Source organism: Erythrolamprus reginae, chromosome 3 (genome assembly GCF_031021105.1).
Source record: "Erythrolamprus reginae isolate rEryReg1 chromosome 3, rEryReg1.hap1, whole genome shotgun sequence".
Lineage (NCBI taxonomy): Eukaryota > Metazoa > Chordata > Lepidosauria > Squamata > Dipsadidae > Erythrolamprus > Erythrolamprus reginae.
The window spans coordinates 97,042,612-97,065,749 of NC_091952.1; the positions used below are offsets into that span (position 1 = coordinate 97,042,612).

General features: G+C 40.0%; 1 protein-coding gene across 3 annotated transcripts in view; it reads right to left on the bottom strand.

Annotated features, from left to right (window-relative positions):
- The window catches only part of LPAR3 (lysophosphatidic acid receptor 3), a 76,406-nt gene that overhangs the window by 18,852 nt on the left and 34,416 nt on the right, over positions 1 to 23,138 (bottom strand). For all 3 annotated transcript variants that reach the window (XM_070746263.1, XM_070746265.1, XM_070746264.1), the window contains exon 2: positions 5,053 to 5,809. In XM_070746263.1, coding sequence (XP_070602364.1) covers positions 5,053 to 5,788 — 736 coding nt within the window. In that variant the 5' untranslated portion in view covers positions 5,789 to 5,809. The remainder of the gene's footprint in view (positions 1 to 5,052; positions 5,810 to 23,138) is intronic.

The following is a 23,138-nucleotide window of genomic DNA, read 5'->3' on the forward strand; positions in this document are numbered from 1 at the left end:
TTCTCTGTGGCAGCTCTGATGCTTTGGAACCAACTGCCACTGGAGACTATCCATGCCCTGCCATTCTTTCGGAAAGTTAAAACCTGGCTTTTCTGGCAGGCCAGGGGCCATTAAGTTGTCACCTTGATATGGCCATAAATGATTGAGAGTATGTATGGTTTGTAGCGGTATTAATGTATTTTTATAGTGTTATTACATTTGTTTATGATTGTAGCTATATTTATATTATTTAATACTGTAAGTTGCCCAGAGTCCATTTGGAATTGGGCAGCATATAAGTGGTACCTCTACTTAAGAACACCTCTACTTAAGAACTTTTCTAGATAAGAACCAGGTGTTCAAGATTTCTTTGCCTCTACTTAAGAACCATTTTCTACTTAAGAACCCGAGCTCGGAAAATTCCCCAGAAAATTTGAGAGTGGCACGAAGGCCCGGCCAGTTTCCTGCCATTCCCCCTTTAATCCCGGCCATCTCGGGCTGCCAGAGGAGCCTTTCGGTGGCACTTAAGGAGGCTTTGGCAGTCCAGAGTGAACGAAGCAGTTTCCTTTCTCTGGGCGCTTGGACAGGGAATAAACCTCTGCCAGTGCCCAGAGAAATGAAATGGTCCCTTCGCTCCAAGCAGCTGATGAGTCACAAGAGCAAAGGAAAGGCGCTGGCTACAATGCGAGCGAGTGAGAAGAGAGGGGAGCCCTTCAGCATGGGAAGGAAGAGGCAGCAGGTAGCAGCAGCAGCAGCAGCCAGTGTATGGGAGGCAGCCTCACGCCGGATGTATGGGAGGCATGTGCTCCTCCTCGCTGTCTCAGAGTCCCTCTTTTTTTTTTAAGCCTTAAAGTTTTGGATTTTTTAAATTCCCCTCACCTCACCTTCTTCTTTCGGCAGCGACTGTCCTCCTCCTCTTCTTCCTCCTCCTCCTCCCACCCAAATTCTGAGCTTTTATTTTTTTTCCCTAATGGGTTTGCACGCATTATTTGCTTTTATTTATTTATTTTATTTATTTTATTATTTAGATTTGTATGCCGCCCTTCTCCAAAGACTCGGGGCGGCTCACAACAGGATATGACAAATCATAAATAATTCAGATAGCTTTAAAATATTTAAAGATTTAAAAGAACCCCATATACTAACAGACACACACACAAGCATACCATGCATAAAAATTGAACAAGCCCAGGGGAGGTGTTTCAATTCCCCCATGCCTGACGGCAAAGGTGGGTTTTAAGGAGTTTACGGAAGGCAGGAAGAGTAGGGGCAGTTCTAATCTCTGGGGGGAATTGGTTCCAGAGGGCCGGTGCCGCCACAGAGAAGGCTCTTCCCCTGGGGCCCGCCAACCGACATTGTTTAGTTGACGGGACCCGGAGAAGGCCCACTCTGTGGGACCTAATCGGTCGCTGGGATTCATGCGGCAGGAGGCGGTCCCGGAGATATTCTGGTCCAGTGCCATGAAGGGCTTTAAAGGTCATAACCAACACTTTGAATTGTGACCAGAAATTGATCGGCAGCCAATGCAGACTGCGGAGTGATGGTGAAACATGGGCATACCTAGGTAAGCCCATGACTGCTCTCGCAGCTGCATTCTGCACGATCTGGAGTTTCCGAACACTTTTCAAAGGTAGCCCCATGTAGAGAGCATTACAGTAGTCGAACCTCGAGGTGATGAGGGCCGGTCCAGATAGGGCCGCAACTGGTGCACCAGGCGAACCTGGGCAAACGCCCCCCTCGCCACAGCTGAAAGATGGTTCTCTAATGTGAGCTGTGGATCGAGGAGGACGCCCAAGTTGCGGACCCTCTCTGAGGGGGTCAATAGTTTCCCCCCCCCAGGGTAATGGACGGACAGATGGGATTGTCCTTGGGAGGCAAAACCCACAGCCACTCCGTCTTATCCGGGTTGAGTTTGAGTCTGTTGGCACCCATCCAGGCCCCAACAGCCTCCAGGCACCGGCACATCACTTCCATCGCTTCGTTGACTGGACATGGGGTGGAGATGTAAAGCTGGGTATCATCAGCATATTGATTCCTATGGGAAAAATTGCTTCTACTTAAGAAAGGTAGGGGTGCCACTGTAAATCCCACTAATAAATAAGTAAATAAGTAAATAAGTAAGTAGGTAAGTAAGTAAGTAAGTAAGTAAGTAAGTAAGTAAGTAAGTAAGTAAGTAAGTAACTAGAATGTTTTGTAGAACACCCAGCTATCTGAATTTTTAAGAATCCATATTAGACAATCAAGTAACTAACAAAGGTGTTCTAAAAGTTTTGTTAACTAATTAATTAAATTATAAAAAAGTAAAGATGACTTATTTATGCCTGAAGTATAGCATATACCAATCCTCTTCTAAATTAGACAGGTATGGGATAACTATCAAATTCAAACCAAACTCTTCCCCATTTTTTCATTTCAGTGCTCCTGTTACTTATTAACAGACTCAATTGTTGCCTTTTGATATTTGTTGTCCTTTGATGTATTCTATCTTTTAACCAATACAGCATCTTTGAAAAATATCCTATGTTCAGTGCTTTACTTGTTTGCTGCAATTCCCACATGCCAAGTGTATTTCATAATTATTGCTGTTCCCTTAAGCAAGTGCCCCATTACTTGCATGGATAGGAAGGGGACCAAATGAAGCTATTATCATAAATATAGAGAAGCTCACAAAGAGTGAATTCTGAAACTCCCATCTAAATTAGTCACTTGAGGGGAGCCTTCTCTTTCTGCACTAAACACCAACCTGGGAAATTAGATGACTCTGAAGTGAATCAGTTTCTTATCTGCAATTGGAATGTTTTTCACTAATAAAACAATCCATGCATTAAAACTCTAAAGAGAAGGAATTCAAGCTTTAGTATTGAATCAGCAGCTACATAGCTCCCTCCCCCCACATTACACAATAACTATATGTAAATAAGTGGGGTATATTTTTCTGAAAAGTGGGACAGAGATTGTGCAATGCATCAGAAGTATGCAGGTTGAGTCCTAATTACTTGGAGGCATAGTTCCCTCTAAGCTGAGCAGTGAGCAATCGCTGACTTAAAAATCATCATCAACTCAGAGTTTTCCAAACCTGCCCAGAAGCCGAGAGGGAAAGAGTGAGAGGGAAAGAGTGCCGCCCAGTCCCAAAGGAACTGCCGCTCAGACACTATACTTTTCCGCCCACCCCCCAAAAAATTAGAGGGAACACTGCTTGGAGGGTGGAGTAAGATAGATAGATAGATAGACAGATAGACAGACAGACAGACAGACAGACAGACAGACAGACAGACAGATAGATAGATAGATAGATAATAATTTATTAGATTTGTATGCCGCCCCTCTCCAAAGACTCATTGGCATACAAATCTAATAAATTATTATTATTATTATTATTATTATTATTATTATTATTATCTATAATAATAATAATAATAATAATAACAACAATAATTTATTAGATTTGTATGCCGCCCCTCTGCGAAGATTCAGCGGCATACAAATCTAATAATTATTATTATTATTATTATGATAGATAGATAGATAGATAGATAGATAGATAGATAGATACATACATACATACATACATACATGTAATGGTACATCTACTTAATAACGCTTCAACTTAAAAACTTTTCTAGATATGAACCGGGTGTTCAATGGGTTTTTTTTGGCCTCTTCTTAAGAACCATTTTCTACTTAAGAATCTGAGCCCGGAAAAAATTTCCAGGAAATTTGAGAGCAGCATGAAGGCCCAACCAGTTTCCTGCCATTCCCCCTTCAATCCTGATCATCACGGGCTTTTCTGGTCCCTGTGGATTTTACTCCACTAATCATTGCCGAATATAGGCGCGGTGCTCATCTCCATTTCAAGGCCATTGAGTCAGTGCTGTCTGACAACATTTCCGTAGTCATATGGCCAGCATGACCTCACTAAGTGCTGTTACATTCCCACCAAAGTGGTACATATTTATCTATTTGCATTTGCATGCTTTCAAACTGCTAGGTTGGCAGGAGCTGGGGCGAGGATAGGAGCTCACCGTGTCACATGGTGCTTGAGTCTCAAACCTGGGCTGCTGGCATTCCAGCTAACATCCTCAGCATCTTAACCTTTAAGACACCATAAATAATCCCAGCCATCTTGGGCTTTTCTGGGCTGCCAGAGGAGTCTTTCGGTGGTGCTTAAGAGGCTTTGGCAGTCCAGAGCAAACGAAGCATTTCCCTTTCTCTGGGGACTTGGAGAGGGAATAAACCTCTGCCAGCGCCCAGAGAAAAGAAACACTCCCTTCATTCTGGGCAGCCCAGAGCGAACGAAGTATTTTCCTTTCTCTGGCTGCTTGGAGAGGGAATAAACCATTTCGCTGTGGTGACTCCCTCGCACTGCCTCCCATACACCCGGCGTGAGGTTGCCTCCCGGAGCATCTGGATGCAGAAAGGCAAAAGGGGGCATTTCTGCCTGGCCGGATCAACTCGGCTTCAGTCAAATTGAGGAATCACCACAGTGAAGGAAAGGTGCCAGCTATAAAGCAAGCGAGTGAGAGAAGAGGAGAGCCATTCAGCATGGGAAGGAAGAGGAAGCAGGTAGCAGCATCAGCAGCCACCTTTCAGTCAAATGAACAGGAGGTTCCCCCCTCTCACCCACCTGGGTTTCTCTCTCTGGCACAGTGTATGGGAGGCAGCCTCGCGCTGGGTGTATGGGAGGCGCATGCTCCTCCTTGCCGCCTCAGAGTCCCTCTTTTTTTCTTAATCTTTAAAGTTTTGGATTTTGATTCCTCCCACCTCACCTTCTTCCTTCGATAGCGACTGTCCTCCTCTTCTTTCTCCTCCTCCTCCCACCCAAATTCTGAGCTTTTATTTCTTTCCTAATGGGTTTGCAGGCATTATTTGCTTTTACATTGATTCCTGTGGGAAAAATTACAAACTTTTCTACTTAAGAACCTGGTCACGGAACAAATTAAGTTCTTAAGTAGCGGTACCACTGTATATATATTTAGATATTTAGATATTTAGATATTTAGATATTTAGATATCCAGGTGCAGACAAAACTCTTTTAAAACTTGATGATAACAGCACAGCTCACTGTATCTTACCTAAGACTGCCATGACGGTCTTCATAAGTTTCATTGGCGTTTTCCTGCGGCTGATGGATCCACTAGTATGCGGAGACAAAACATCTGTTTTCCTCTGGACATACATGTAGATTCTTATGTATACAACAACCATGATGAAGAAAACTCCCAGATTGGAAACCGTCCAAAATATCAAATAACTCCTGCTATAAATAGGAGCTAAAGAAGAGCAGGTAGAAATGTCGCACAGGCAGTTCCAGCCCAATGTGGGCACCGCGCCCATGAAAATTGCTATGGCCCAGATCAACAATATAAAAAATGTGACCCTCTTCTTTGTGAGATTACTGTGAACCCTCATCTTCACAATAGATAGGTGCCGCTCAACAGCAATTACCAGTAAGTTGGCCAGAGAAGCCGTCAAACTTGTGTCCAAAAGTCCCTGGCGCAAAAACCATCTATTTACACTTAATGTTCTTGACACCGGGCCAGTGTTGAACATCAAAAACACATAAGCGATGCCTGCAAAAAAATCTGCAGCAGCGAGGTTGGCTAACAAATAATAAAAGGGGTAGTGGAACTTCTTGTTTTTTACCACAGCAGCAATGACCAATGAGTTTGAAAGGAAAATAAAGAAACAAAAAAAAGTGCCAAAGCATAAAACAATCACAAGAGTCGTCCCTGACCACTCGTCTGCCGTATCAGCATTACTCCTATTATAAAAGAAGTCCATGCGTTTATCATAGTAGCACTCATTCATCCTGGACTTGAGAATTGCATTCTAGAAGAGGGGGAAAGACAAAAAAAAATGTAGTTAGAATAAAGTTTTGCTTCCTTATGCTTTTACATTTCTGGTTAACTATTACCTTTTTGCTCAGAAATGCTATTCACATTAATACCAATAAATCAACGTTTCTAGCAGCTATATGTTTATTATTATGTATTTATTTATTAGATTTGTATGCTGCCCTTCTCCGAGGACTCAGGGCAGCTCACACCATATCATTATAACAATACAGTACAACAGTAAATCTAATTAAATTTAAAATTACAATCTAAAAATCCAATATTTAAAAACAATCAGACCAGTTCAATCATACAACATATATCTCATTTCGTTAGCCAGGGGGCTGAGATCTAATTGCCTCAAACCTGGCAACATAGTTGAGTCTTAAGACTCTTACGGAAGGCAAGGAGGGTGGGGAACAGTGCGAATCTCCAGGGGGAGCTGATTCCAGAGGGCTGGGGCCCCCTCAGAGAAGGCTCTTCCCCTAGGCCCCACCAAGCGACATTGTCTGGCTGAGGGGACCTGGAGAAGGCCAACTCTGGTCACTGGGACTTATACGGCAGAAGGCGATCCTGCAAGTAATCTGGCCCGATGCCATGTAGTGCTTTATAGGTCATTACCAACACTTTCAATTGTATCCGGAAACCAATCAGAAACCAATCTAGTCCGCGTAGTGTTGGAGAAATATGGACATGCCTAGGGAGCATATGTTGCCCAAAGTATAGCTCTGTGTACATGCAGCATAAGCTAGCCAGAGAAGTGGGATATTTTCTTCCACTTCCTGCATTTTTCATACAGGAATAAAACATTTTATTTCTATATAATACACGATACAGCTACATTTTGAGAATGCATGATAACACACATATTCTTTATTCAACAAAAGAAAAAAGACCAGCTATCTATAGGGATATATCTGCCTTCAATCTCATTGGACAAAACTCTTATTTAATAGTAGCTCAAATTTCATAGGAGAGACACATTCAGAATGATAGGAAACCAAAATAAAATACTTCAGTGAGACTGACTAGTACAGTGATACCTCATCTTACAAACGCCTCGTCATACAAACTTTTCGAGATACAAACCCGGGGTTTAAGGTTTTTTTGCCTCTTCTTACAAACTATTTTCACCTTACAAACCCACTGCTGCCGCTGGGATGCCCCGCCTCCGGACTTCCGTTGCCAGCGAAGCACCCATTTTTGCGCTGCTGGGATTCCCCTGAGGCTCCCATCCATGGGAAACCCCACCCTCCAGACCAGTGTTTTTGTGATACTGCAGGGGAATCCCAGCAGCGCAAAAACGGGCACTTTGCTGGCAACAGAAGTCCGGAGGTGGGGTTTCCCAGCGAGGGGAGTCTCAGTGAAATCGCAGCATCGCAAAAACACAGAGGTCCGGAGGTGGGGTTTCCCATGGAGGGGAGCCTCAGGGGAATCCCAGCAGTGCAAAAACGGGCGCTTTGGCTGGCAAAAGGGGAATTTTGGGCTTGCACGCATTAATCGCTTTTCCATTGATTCCTATGGGAAACATTGTTTCATCTTACAAACCTTTCACTTTAAGAACCTCGTCCCAGAACCAATTAAGTTTGTAAGACAAGGTATCACTGTATCTCCATAACTTTTTAGAAGATGATGTGTGGTAGGAAATGTTTCTTTTTATCTAATTGGTCAATCATATTCAAGCTGAAATTACAAAATGCCATTTTTTTAACCCAGCTAAAAGCACCTCCATGGTCCCTCAGTACAGAGCCGTTGATAAAACAATGAAGAGGGACTGGGAATAATGCCAAAAAGAAAAGCTCCAGTTCATATTTCTTTTCTAAAAAAAAGCATTTGCAGAATATTACAGGAAATATTTGCAAATATCAAATGTACTTTCAATTTTTTTTTTGAATGGATGGAATCTGCCCAAACTTCAACAAGAAATCATAAGAAATCATTTTTATTGTGTACCTTTGTTTTGTTTTGTTTAAAAAATCCTATACAGTATACTCAGGAAATAATTAGGGTTGGGGTTAGGGTTCAGTTCTTAAGTACATACACTCATGGACATCACTAAGAATAATTTATAATGCATGTTCTATGTACTAATCAGAGTAAAATAGTCCTTTTCCACTCTTCTTGGGTTGTAATGAAGATATGATCAGAAAGACATAATGCCACGAATCTTAGGTTCAAATAATATGTAACAACCTGCATTTACAAAAATAATAGCTGAGTTTGAAAGTAAGATCTTGAGTAAGATATACTACAGCTCTGGGAAACAGTAGCAAATCTGTTACAATTAGTGTAAAGAAAATCACTTGAGTATAATAACATCAAACCACACCTATAAACCAAGAACTCTCCATTTTTCTACTTGATTGCTATAGTGTTACTCCTTCCTACCAGTCCAGTCCTGCCCTCTACTTGGTCCTGTCAACAATATATTGGCAAACACAGGAAAATTCAGGTTCTCTGTTAACAAATCTTAGAATCTGAAGATTAAAGCTAAGCATATTTTTGAAGCCAATTGCGTAAACAATAGAATATGGAATTCTTAAGAAACAAAACACACCTCCCCAGACTGAGCAACCTCTATAACAAAGTCCTACCAAAGGAAAAGCAAAAACTGAGTACATGTAGAGAGGACACGGCCAAGAATTATGAAAATGCAATCTCAGCAACTTATTCTCTATGAATTAACTTCTTTTTTTGGCAATGAACACATGATTTTATATCAATAAAGAGAGGGATTTCAGCTCATCATATGCCCTGTGATATTCCTCTTTCAAGTGTAGCAATCTGATAAATTAGTAAATACAGTGTTCCCTCGATTTTTGCAGGTTCGAACTTCTCGAATAGCCTATACTACAGTTTTTCAAAAAATATTAATTAAAAAATACTTTGCGGTTTTTTTCCTATACCACGGTTTTTCCCACCTGATGACGTCATTCGTCATCACCAAACTAATATTTTTTGCCAATAAATAACAAAAAAAATAATTATTGTTAATAAATAATTATGTTTATAAATATCAGGATCACCAAGTGTCTTATTCAATGGTGAGTACCAGTAATAATGGTGAGTAAATGGTTGTTAAGGGAATGGGAAATGGTAATTTAGGGGTTTAAAGTGTTAAGGGATGGCTTGTGATACTGTCCATAGCCAAAAATGGTGCATTTTCTTCCGCATCTCTACTTCGCGAAAATTCGACTTTCGCGGGTGGTCTCAGAACCCATCCCCCGCAAAAATCGAGGGAACACTGTATTTGATTATGGAATTCTCTGACATTGGTCATCATTCAAATTTCAGCCTTTTTTTCATTACCCAACTAGACCAGCACTCTGCTCATCCTTGTCCAGTGCCACTTCATATCTGGATATAGGAAATCATGGGTGATAGGATGCTGCTACAACTGAACCATCATCACTATCCATCGATCAGCTTGCATCTTGAAGCAAGCCACACAATCCTGAGTTTGTTATTAGTTTGACAAATGTTATTTTTTTTCTTTTTCTAAACTAACTGTACCAGTTAGGATCGTGATGGCAAACCTATGGCACGCATGCCACAGGTGGCACATGGAGCCATATCAGAGGGCATCAAGGCATTGCCCTATATCTGCTCCAGCACATATGTGTGCACCAGCCAGCTGATTTTTGGCCTTGGGAAAAGTCATTTCTTTCTCTGGGGGCTTTAGGGAAGCTTCCCTGAAGCCCCGGAGTGCAAAAAAAACAGCACAATGGGCAAATTGGAAGTCTGTTTATTGAACTTCCAGTTTGCCCGTTGGGCGGTTTTTTGCACTCCGGGACTTCAGGGAAGCTTCCTGAAGCCCCAGAGTGTGAAAAACAGCCCAACGGGCAAACCGGAAGTCCATTTTTCCAAACTTCCAGTTTGCCCATTTTTTCACTGTCCCAGCCTTCAGTGAGGCCTGTGTGCATGCACAGGGATGGGGGTTGCGCATGCGTTGGGATAGGGAATGGATGTGGGCATGTGCACACATCCTAACACATGCACACACGAACCAAAAAAGGTTCACCATCACTGAGTTGCGAGGTTAAGTTAGGGTGACAAATTAGTCGCTGAACAGCTACGGTTTATTGATAAGTTCTTTGATTTCTGAGGAAGAGTATGCCATGTGTGGCTATTAACATCAAGAAAAACCAAACAGCTTGCTTGCTTTAGGGGTTAAAGCACCAGGCTAGAAATTGGGAGACAGTAAATTCTAGCCCTGTTTTAGACACAAAGTCAATTGGGTTATTTTGGGCCAGCCTAACTCACACCAGAGGGTTGTTGTTGTTGTGGGGTATTAGGTTTGTTCGCCATCTTGACTACAACTACTACTTCTATTTAGACTGTTACTTCTACTTCATCATCATCATCATTATTGCAGGATTTTAAAAATCTAAAATAAACCAAGACTGACTTGAAGGGATTAAAAAAATGTGTGTTTTTTTAAAAATTAGCCTATTATTATACTGGAGACTATTAGCAATTGTCCTGTTTTATTTTCAGTCTTCCACATAATTCTGAAAGTAATCATTTAGGAGATTCTTCCCATGGCAAAAAAGTTTGCTTACATTGTTATCCCCAAGGAATAAGAACAGGCTGCTTGTTCCATAGACACAGTGTGCTTGCCTTCCTCAACAGAATTTCTGCTAAAGAGTGTAGATTTCCTCTCCCTGCTTCTTCTTTATTTATTTATTTATTGGATTTGTATGCCGCCCCTCTCCGAAGACTCGGGGCGGCTAACAACAGTGGTAAAAACAACATGCGACAATCCAATACTAAAACAGCTAAAAGCCCTTATTTTAAAAACCAATCATACAAACAAACATACCATACATAAATTGTAAAAGCCTAGGGGGAAAGAATATCTCAGTTCCCCCATGCCTGACGGCAGAGGTGGGTTTTAAGGAGCTTACGAAAGGCAAGAAGGGTGGGGGCTATTCTAATCTCTGGGGGGAGTTGGTTTCAGAGGGCCGGGGCCGCCACAGAGAAGGCTCTTCCCCTGAGTCCCGCCAAACGACATTGTTTAGTTGACAGGACCCGGAGAAGGCCCACTCTGTGGGACCTAACTGGTCGCTGGGATTCGTGCGGCAGAAGGCGGTCCCGGGGATAATCTGGTCCGGTGCCATGAAGGGCTTTATAGGTCATAACCAACACTTTGAATTGTGACCGGAAACTGATCAGCAACCAATGCAGACTGCAGAGTGTTGATGTGACATCTGCACTTCAGATTTTAAATAAGAAGGAGGGGGAATCCCACACATCATCCACTGCACAAAATTATGAACTGGTTAAAAATCACTGCACTTGACTGGATGGCTTGGGATAAATAAGTCCCTCCGTGTTTTAGGTACCCTCCAAGATGCACAATGACCCTGTCCATTTGGCAAGCCACTAAACAGATAAAATTTGGAGCAGGAGTATCCAACCTTGGCAATTGTTGTAAGCTGCCCTGAGTCCTTCAGGATTGGGCAGAATAGAAGTTGAATAAATAAATAAATAAATTTTAAGACTTGTGAACTTCAGCTCCCAGAATTTCCCAGCCAACCGAACCTCTGATTTAGAGAAATGTAAAGCACTTCTAAACACTATGAAGATGATGATGATGATGATTATTATTATTATTATTATTATTAATTGGATTTGTATGCCGCCCCTCTCCGCAGACTCGGGGTGGCTAACAACAATGATTAAAAAAACCAACATGTAACAATCCAATTTAATAAAACAACTAAAAACCCTTATTATAAAAACCAAACATACACACAAACATACCATACATAACTTGTAATGGCCTAGGGGAAGGAATATCCTAACTCCCACATGCCTGGCGACAAAGGTGGGTCTTGAGTAATTTGCGAAAGACAAGGAGGGTGGGGGTCGTTCTAATCTCTGGAGGGAGTTGATTCCAGAGGGCCGGGGCCGCTACAGAGAAGGCTCTTCCCCTGGGGCCCGCCAAACGACATTGTTTGGTCGACGGGACCTGGAGAAGGCCAACTCTGTGGGACCTTATCGGCCGCTGGGATTCGTGCGGTAGAAGGCGGTTCCGGAGGTATTCTAGCCCAATGCCATGTAGGGCTTTAAAGGTCATTACCAACACTTTGAATTGTGACCGGAAACCTATCGGCAGCCAGTGCAGGAGATTAGTAGTGGCCATGAGAATCCAGGAAGCAACCTGTTTAAGGACCATCAATGAAACGAGGTTTATGAGTGACAATTGCAGTTGCAGTATGTTCACTGCCAGACGACGTTAAACTAACAGGGATTAAAGTGATTATTGCCTTTCTGAACAAGTCTCTTGTGCCTTATCACTCATGGTTACTCAATGCCCCCTTTCAGACATGAGCATTAGGGAGCACACCCAAGCTTTGACATCATGAAGTGAGCTGCAGAGAAACAACTATGAAGATTAACGAATATGCATTTTCAAAACAGCATGGATTACTGTTTCCAACTTGACATTGTCCCTATTTATAAGCATGGAGGGGAATTCTTGGAATTTAATCTAATCCCATTGGAAGCTATTTATGTTGGTTTGTTTGTTTGTATCCTGGCTTTATTATTTTCACAAATAACTCAAGGCAGTGAACATATCCAATACTCCTCCCTCTCCTTATTTTTCCCCACAACAACAATCGTGTGGGATGGATTGTGCTGAGAGTGTATCATTGGCCCAGAATGGCTTCATTGAGAAAAGCTAGCACCTATGATCAAAAGGTTAACTCTAAACAAAGCAGTCACTTGAGGTTATAGGAGAGAAGAGTATTGAGAAACAACTTTGTAAATGTGAAGTGTAAAAACAAACACGGTGATTAGGCTTTGATTATATTCTTGTTAAATTAATCTGGTTGCTTTATTTACACATAACCATGAATCATTAACTGCACATTATGTAACTTTATGCAGTGTAATTTGATTTGCAGAGAAAAGACTTGCTACCAGATTTCCATCACCAAATGCAGGTTTGTGAAACAAATGGCCTAGTACTTTGGCAGACTAATAATAATAATAATAATAATAATAATAATAATAATAATAATAATAATAATAATAATAATAATAATAGAAACAGATGAAACAATCAATCACATACTCAGCTGCTGCAAAAAGATCGCACAGACTGACTACAAGCATAGACATGATGCTGTGGCACAGACGATCCACTGGAACTTGTGCCGGAACTACCATTTACCAGTGGCAAAGAACTGGTGGGATCATAAGCCCGAAAAAGTGGTCGAAAATGAGCAAGAAAAACTACTGTGGGATTTCTGACTTCAGACTGACCGAATTATGAAGCATAACACACCAGACATTGTGATCGTGGAGAAAAAGAAAGTATGGATCATCAACGTCGCAATCCCAAGAGACAGCAGAATTGAGGAGAAGCAGCTAGGGAAATTAGTGAAATATGAAGATCTAAAAATCGAGCTGCAACGACTCTGGCATAAGCCAGTGAAAGTGGTCCCAGTGGTACTTGGCACGCTGGGCGCAGTACCAAAGGATCTCAGCAGACATTTGAAAACCATCGTAATTGACAAAATCTCCATCTGTCAATTGCAAAAGGCCGCTTTACTGGGATCGGCAAACATAATTCACTGCTACATCACTCAGTCCTAGGTGCTTGGGAAGCGCCCGACTGGTGATGAAATATGAAATCCAGCATAGTGATCTTGTTTGCTTTGTTGTACTGACATAGTAATAATAATAATAATAATAATAATAATAATAATAATATTTCAAGAGCAAAAGGAAAGCTTTCATTTAATAGAATTGGCAAGAGGTGTGTATTTCTGATTAGTATCGAAGACAATCTGGATTTTGGATCATTCATATTTTATTATAATATTTCTTAGGTTTATGAACCTGTAAATTTATCCATTAATATATGGTCAGCATTTGAAATAATTAAGTTCATATGTAAAACAATAAATGAAAGGAACACATTAAAAATTACAAAGCATTTGGCATTTAGGATTTCAGCATTTCTGATTCATTAATAAATCATGCCTGGACTTGCACATTATGCTACATTTTATTAACAATTACTTTTGAATAAGTCACAATTAGCTAAGTTCATGACCTGTATTAAGGCAAAAACTAAAGTTTTCAAACCGTAAAAACTGCATTCGAATATAAGAGTAAGTCATCAGTAAAACAAAGCACATAATGCCTCATATGAAGCCATATATTAGTTTCCTCCATCCTAAGAGGAGGAAGATGGTAATTATCTCTCAAGAAAGCTTGGTGTGACCATACTGCTGATTCGACAGGCTGGGCTTGTCTGTAATAGGTTATAATGACAGGGCAGAACTATTACTTGCGTACTGCCCATCTTGCTTTATGGCAGGATGTTTTCAGGATTCCTTGAAAGGACTGGTGCTAGAATCTCCTAGGATGCTGGTGGACCTCCATGCCCTAAATCAGGGGTGTCAAACTGACAGCCCCTGGGCTGGATGCATCACCTCATGCCCACTCCAGCTCTGCAAATGGGGAAAAGTAATGAAATGTCACATGATGGCAACATGAAATGGCAAGTTTGACACCCGTGCCCTAAGAGAAGGTTCTAGAAAGGTTCAGGAATTCACATTCAACCATGATAAACAGGGGCTTGTGCCATATAATATCAGGGCTGGTCTGTGCAGGCATTCTTACACTACCTCTAGTCTTCATACCCTGAGTTCCCCAGCAATTTCACTGCACTGGCTGCTGATCAGTTTCCGGTCACAATTCAAAGCCCTACATGGAATTGGGCCAGAATACATCTGGAACCGCCTTCTAGCGCACGAATCCCAGCGGCCGATAAGGTCCCACAGAGTTGGCCTTCTCCGGGTCCCGTCGACCAAACAATGTTGTTTGGCGGGCCCCAAGGAAAGAGCCTTTTCTGTGGCGGTCCTGGCCCTCTGGAATGAACTCCCCCCAGAGATTAGAAAGGCCCCCACCCTCCTTGTCTTTCGCAAATTACTCAAGACCCACCTTTGTCGCCAGGCATGGGGGAGTTAGGATATTCCTTCCCCTAGGCCATTACAAGTTATGTATGGTATGTTTGTGTGTATGTTTGGTTTTTATAATAAGGGTTTTTAGTTGTTTTATTAAATTGGATTGTTACATGTTGTTTTTTATCATTGTTGTTAGCCACCCTGAGTCTGCGGAGAGGGGCGGCATACAAATCCAATAAATAATAATAAAATAATAATAATAATTTCATCCAAGTACCTTGACCAATTTTTCCAGATTATTCTGAAAAATGAGCCTTTCTCTACGATGCCTGGAGTTTCAGCAGAAGATAAGAATAAAATTGCTAGTGTCAAGGCTACACTGTGGGAATAAGAATGGTAAAGAGGTTCTTTGATCTTATGGTATCAACAAAGCATTCCCATATGTCTATATTTATGTTACCCAAATCCTTTTCAGTGGGGATGCATAGATTTACCTGAGAATAGTTACAAGATGTTTGGGCAACATACATCTGACATGGTTGACTGATAACATTTCTTAACTCATTCATGTCTAGATATGGACAATATCCAAGGAGGTAACCAGTCTTCTGAGATTACCTATGATTCCTCTGGGTTTCTGATTCTGAAGAATTGCATAGTGTGATTTGTTGGTTAAATTCATATTCAACCTGGCTTCTACAAGAGGCCAAAGTGAGGTGGATGAGGGAGGTGTCAGTTGCCTTGCCGAGAAATAAGGTTATACCAGACACCTTAAGAGGCTTACATGAGATCTAGCCAATCCCCAAATCCCCAAAACTTTACCCTTAGACTGTCTACTGTTGACCACACCCCATTCCTAAGAAGTCAATAAGGGGCATGCACACTGTCCCTGTCCAAACGTTCCCTTTAATTTGTACCCATCTTGTGTATTCAAATAATGTTATGTATATTATCAAATATATATAAAATAAATAAATAAAGCACTTCATAGAGCAGTATTTCCCAACCTTGGCAATTTGAAGATATCTGGAATTCTGGGAGTTGAAGTCCAAATATCTTCAAGTTGCCAAGGTTGGGAAACACTGCCATAGAGCACTCTAGGAGAAACTTGTTCTAAATAAGCAAGCTGAGGTTGTAATTAGGCAGGACCTTTTCCTAGTTTCTGCTGCTACACCTATTGTGGTCCTACTTGAAGGCTGGTTGTGATGACAGTTACCCATGGCTACACTACTATAATGTGTTCTCAATCACGCTGCCTTCAGAGATACACTACTTCAAAGCCACAAATGATACAGAATATAGCAACCAGCATTCTGGCAAAGTTTCCAGAAACATAAAACTCTTACATTGTTGAGCACTGCATTTATGCAATCAAATATTAAATCCAGTATCATCACATTCTTGTTTTCAACATGTCCTTTGTTGGTATAAGTCACCCGCCACAACAAAACATTATATAATGCAACTGAGATCAGCTGGACTTGAAAAGACAAGGATGTATTGTAGAGAACTAGCTCTCTTAAAATAATTATGGAACATGTTACAATGCAACACACATACACACACACATATAAAGATTAACACTGAATTGCGTTTCATGCCCCCTAAAAAGTACCATATGTATATAATTCCAGACTCAATCAACTACTCTGAGAAACAATTAAATATTTTATTTATTTTTAAATAAATTACTGGAGTTAATCTAGTTATATTAGAAGACTTGAATTAGGTAGGGCATATTTCTAGTCCACGGAGAGGGGCGGCATACAAATCCAATTAATAAATAAATATTAAAATTCTATTTAAAGAAAAAAAAGATGGGAATGGAATTGAACGGAGAACAACCTTTTTTAAAGACAGATATTTAAAAGGTTTAATAAATGAGATGAATTCTGGAAGCAGCATCAGTTCATTGGAAAAGATGGACGAAGAACAAGTAATAGTCAATATCTGATGGGTTCTTGACTGACATGCCACAATTTTATACCGCATCTCTATAGATACTAAATATCTTTTACTGTATGTTTAGTCTAAGGAAGATACACTTAAACCAGATATGCAAATGTGTTAGAATTCTAGCTGCCAATGATTATTCACTAAGCTACAAAAAGAATCTTAGCCAAAAAAAATCCACAACAAAACAATCAACGGTTGACAGCACTTTCTTTCAGTGATGATTTAACCATGAAAAATAAATATAGAAAGAAGCCACATTAAAAAAAGGTGTTGTGCCATTCTGTATGATATTATAGGCCACTTTACACTGAAACTTGTTAAAGGCAGACACCCAGTACATCTCTAGTTACCACAAATTTAGGCTACAGAGTCTTTCGTAATTTAAGATCTTCTGAAATTATGGTTTAAGAAGTCTATACATGGAGTCTAAACTAAAAAGGTCATGGCTAAGCTTTCATTTAGAGATTCCCAGAGTAGGGCTCTAAAGGAAGACTTGGCAATTCAGTCTATAATGTGGAAATAATCCCTTAGGACAGTGATAGTGAACCTTTTTTTCATCGGGTGCCAAAAGCACGCGCGCCCACGCTATTGTGCCTGTGCGAGTGCTCACGCCCATAATTCGATGCTCCCCTGTCCCCTATGCATGCACGTGTGATCCACCCATGCTGCCCCGGCTCCTGTGCATGCACACACAATCTCCCTCTTCCACATTTCTCGACTTTGGGTGGGCCTGGTAGGTCCATTTTCCGCCCTCCTCAGGCTCCAGAGGCATTCCTGGAGCCTGGGGAGGGTGAAAATGGCTTCCCTCTCCCCTTGTAGGCCCTCTGGAGGCTGAAAACACCTTCCCAGAACCTCTGCACAAGCCGAAAATCAGCTGGCCGGTGCACACATGCACACTGCAGATTAGTTTGTGTGTCATAGGTTCTCCATCACTGCCTTAGAATATCACAAAGCCTTTTGCATCATACTTCATTCTTCTACAAATGCTGCTTATCGTGGGGGAATATTCCATTTCCATTCATTGCTATCAAATCCATGTGGCTAGTGCATAGAAAACAATATGATAAATTCAATTATTTCTTGGTATTCCCAAATATGCTTCATTTTTAATTTTTCTAACACATTTTTTTTCTCTGCACTCAAGGAAGGATAAATGGCAAAATCCAAGAAAGATATTCCAACTTGAAAAATAGCATTTGATATTTGGATCCTCACAAATAAATAAGTAACTACTGTGGACATAGCAACTGAGATGGCTTGTACCGGTCCTAAAGGAAAATATTATCTTCCTATAATAGTCAGATAATTCTCATTATCTGTTGGAAGGAACATAGAAGTAGTCCTTGTTTAGAGACCACATTTGGGACCAGCAACTCAATCATTGTGAAGTATATATGTGAAACCATGACTGTGCTTGTGATCTTATTTAAGCTTTCCTTTGCTTTACAGGCCTGCAAAAATCATTAATGTGAGGATTATACTTTTTTAAAATCACCACTGTACTCATGAACGGTTGTCAAATCAAGAGTCACTAAATGAGGACTACCTGTATATCTAAAAAATTGACTCATATTCACACCAACGTAATCCCATTCAGTTTTTAATTTCTTTTGACTTTTTACATGGTCAACAGATAAAAAGGATTTTTAAAAATAGCCCTACTTCTCTTCATATGTTGAAGAACATTAGTCCTTATTTATTTATTCATTCATTCATTCATTCATTCATTCATTCATTCATTTATTCATTCATGTATTTATTTATTTAACTGGATTTGTATGCCGCCCCTCTCCGAGGACTCCTGGGCGACTCACAGCATGTACAGAAAAAACAAGAAACAATAATAGCAATCCAATTAATACATTAAAAAACAGTCTTTAAAATTTTAATAAAAAAACAATCAATATCATTCATTCAACAATATACTGTGTCTGAAACTTTAGTACTAGCTGCTAAGTATATATTTTCAAACTACATATCCCTAAAATGTATTGATTGGAAAGCTCATGAATTTGGGATTTTATGTGAACAAAAGCCATGTGTTTTACTGGGTACAATTCTTCAAACCTTCAAATTTATTATCACAGTCATAGATCAAAACAAATAAAGACACAGTAAATACACAATCAAAAGTTGTAGGATTAAATGATAAAAAACAGATAAAATCCATAATAAAATCCACTGTATCAATTATGCATTGTCAATACTACTAAAACTACAATCCATAAGCTATGAAGTCTATATTCAGTTTGATACTATTAGGGAAAGGAATAAACAAGGTTGCCACATTTGTCGTATAAATTAGCTAAGGTGTATTAGGCACTTAAATCTGGCCACAAATGGTATACATACATACATACATACATACATACATACATACACACACACACACACACACACACACACACACACACACACACATATGTAGACAATTCTTGACTCACTTTAAAGAAACTAAATCAGGAAACTAATTATATTTTACTAAATCTATGTTGCTGGAATCTGATTTTATATATATGTGGAACAGTATTCAAAGCTCAATTAACATTGTCAACACGGACTGTTTATATTCTTGAGCCGGAGAAGATCCAAGCAACTTTTTATTTTAGAGAGCTATAAAGAGGCACCCTCAAGGTTCTTAAAATGTCTTGATTACAGTGGGCTGAAAATAAAATAAGAGTCCCAACTACTAGGCAAATCTAGGATTTGCATCCTACTACAAGGTATATTTTTGTTACAGTTTCCGGTGTTCTTCCAAAACTCAAAGAAAGCAAAGTTAAAAATGCCCAAGTTGCTATCAATAGCCAGCACGCCATAAACAGTATATTTTTTTCATGTCATGTTTTGTATTGAATACAAAAAAATCAGAGGGATAGCATGATCAGAATATTATTCATTTTACCTCCCAATGCCCTTGGGAATATAGTATCTGGCACAGAATAGAAAGATAGAACATTATTTGTTTGTTTACTTGTATACAACATTCTAGTTCAATACAGAATGATTTTCCCCCTAAAAAAAGAAGTCAAAATCTGACCACTGATGCAAAATAACAGTCCTATCATTCAGCTATAGCACAGGAGTCCTTTTCGACAGATAATTTATTTTGGGGACATTATTTTTATATGCATATAAATGCAACCAAATGATTTCTGAGTGTAGCTGACAGTAAAAATAATCCATGTTTTAGAAGTCTTCTAGCATTGAATAATAACATGCTGCCATGCAAAATATTACTACATATTTATCTTTAAATAATTATCTTTAAATAATAATTTTTAAATTTTGTTAAATGTTTAAACTGTAAAATGCCTATTTTAAATGAAATAAACATATTATTTGCTTAATCTATCACCTCCTTCTGAATAGTGTGATTCAAATGATGCTTGTGAGAACAGCATTTGCTCTATCCTGGATCCTCTGGTACATATCAAACTCAAAATACACATCCCTAGTTACACTGAAGAAGAAAATGAATCGGTTAGGCTACAGAAACAAGGATCTACCCATGTATAAATGAAGAAATTTCCCCCTTCTCCAAAAAAGAGAGATGAAAGTCATGCAAATGAGGATATGACATAACGTAAGGTCCGTTTCTCTCAATTTTGAGAACTTAAGGGGAAGATAAATGCATGTATCATTCTGATAGATTCTCATTTACTGTCTCTTCCTCAGTACAATAAATAGTTCACTCACCACGCATTTTTATCGCATGTACACTATAATCCACAGCAGGGATCTCCAACCTTGGCAACTTTAAGCCTGAAGGACTTCAACTCCCAGAATTCCCCAGCCAGCATTGCTGGCTAGGGAATTCTGGGAGTTGACGTCTTTCAGGCTTAAAGTTGCCAAGGTTGGAGACTCCTGGTCTACAGGTAATCCTTGGCCTACCATCTTTTGTTTAATCACTGTTCAAAGTTACAACAGTACTGAAAAAAGTGACTTACAACTGGTCCTTGGACTTATGACCACTGCAGCATCCCCATGATCACATGATCAAAATTCTGACACTTGGCAACCAGCATGTATTTACAATGGTTACAGCATTCCCTGACCATGTATTCATCATTTGCAGCCTTCCCAGGCAGATTCCAACAAGCGAAGTCAATGGTTGAAGTTAGATTCACTTCATGAATGTGTGATTCACTTAACAACAGTGCTAAATGTCAGGGTCAGGGCAGGGTTCATTGAAAAACTACCATGCTTAGCAATAGAAATTCTAGTTCCAATTGTGCTCATCAATCATGAATTATTTGTACAAAACAGTAATCATATTGGGGCAAGAAGACAATTTTGTGGGTGTTTTTTCCAATCATCCCAAAATCCATATTAATGTAATAGCTTTATAAACACCTATCTACCTACCGACATCTACATATATACACCAAAAAGATTACACTACGGTATATTCCCTTTGAAGAATTTCAGATATTCAAATATTTTCATCTGGCACCATCTTCCAGCAAACAAACTGGAGTGGGGCAAGGAAATTTTGAGTGGAGAGCGAATTTCATATTTAAAAGTACAGTCAGAATTTAAGTAACATGCGAATATGAAAATATTTCCCAAATTCATACTCAAGTCTAACCAGAGCTGTGATAGTTAAGTTGCATCTAAGACAGTCCTTAAGGGAACTGCTGAGATGAAAGAACAAGCAATCAATTATTGTTCTGCTACCTTTTTGAAACAGTCTTCACCAAATACCGATACAGTACTTGCATGTATATTAGGGACAACTCAAGAAACATATTAAAATCTTAACATTAAACACTTGAGTATATCTGCGTTGAAGTCCCGGCTACCTTATTTAATAACCGGAAATGTATTGTTACCACACACTTTAGTAGCATTTTATCTCTGTGATGCAATTCTATTTCATGCATAATTCCACGTACACTATAATCTACAGCACTGCTGGCTGGGGAATTCTAAAAGCTATTTATCTACCAAACTTGGTGACTCTGACTTATAAGCTATGACTTCTATTGACCTTTCAATAAATAGTAAATAGAACATATTATTCTGAATTAGTTAGCACCCTTTAAAAAAAGTCATTCACTTGTGTCTCAATCCCAAATGGATACAGATGTTCATTAGTACAATTGCTTAACTCTGTTTTTTGTAACTGACTGAAAGACTCATTGTATGAAAACTCGTTCTGAAAAGAACAGTGGCATTCCTTTTGTCAGCAGGGAGATTCATCCTTACATCTTATGTACAGGGTGCGTTCCAAAAGTAATGCAATTTTTTAAAAGTAATTTATTGAACTGATTTGCACAAACACTTAAAATTCTTCAAAGTACTGTCCTTGGGCCTCTACACATTTTTTCCAGTGACTCTGCCATGACCAGTACATGCCCTGGAAGCAGTCTTCGGGAACATCTCACAAGGTCTTCGTCACGGCTGATTGGATCTCTTCTATGGATGAAAAACAGGGTCCTTTCAGGGCTGGGAACAAAAAGAAGTCTGCAGGGGCAACGTCAGGACTATAGGGGGTGGGGTAGTGTTGGCACCTGCTGTTTGGCCAGGAACTCGCGGACTTGTAGCGCGTTGTGGCAAGGCGCGTTTTTTGTCCATAGAAGCGATCCAATCAGCCGTGACAAAGACCTTGCGAGAGGTCCCCAAAGACACCTTCCAGGGTGCGTAACGGTCATGGCAGAGTTGCTGGAAAAAACGTGTAGAGCCCAAGCACAGTACTTTGAAGAATTTTAAGTGTTTGTAAAAATCTGTTCAATAAATTACTTTTAAAAAAATAATTGCATTACTTTTGGAATGCACCCTGTATATTCTGGCAATACATGCAAAACTCCAGGTCATTTGCAGACTATATAAATCTCCCAAGTTTACAGTTGAATCCCGATTTAAAATAAATTAGCTTTCTGGCTATCTAATCACTGTTGCAGACTTATATCTCACTTGTAATATAAGGCAAGAACATTTTCATGTCTATATGATGTTACCTGCCAGGACTGGAAGCATTATTTCAAATACAGTGGAACCCCGACATAAGAGCTGCTCTACTTAAGAGCAACTCGAGATAAGAGCTGGGAGGGGAGAGATATTTTTGTTCTACTTACAAGCCCAAATTCGAGATACAAGCGCCAAGGAGCTGTCTCCTGAAGCCAAACGCTAACTTCCGCGTTCGGCTTCAGGAGACAGCTGCGAAGCGGCGCGCGTGTTTTAAAAGGTTGCAGCCGGCCTGGGGGGGTCGGGGGGGTGCTTGCAGCTTTCTTTCTTGCTCTTTTTCTTTCTCTCTTTTACCTTCCCTTCCTCTATTTCTTCTTTTTTCTCCTTCCCACCTTCTTCCCTCCCTCCCTCCCTTCACTCATTCCTCTCTTACTCTTCCCTTTCATAAGTTTCCTTGCTTCCTTCCTCTGTTCCTGTCCCTTCCTGTCGCTTCTTTCTTTCTTTCTTTCTTGCTTTCTTTCTTGCTCTTTTTCT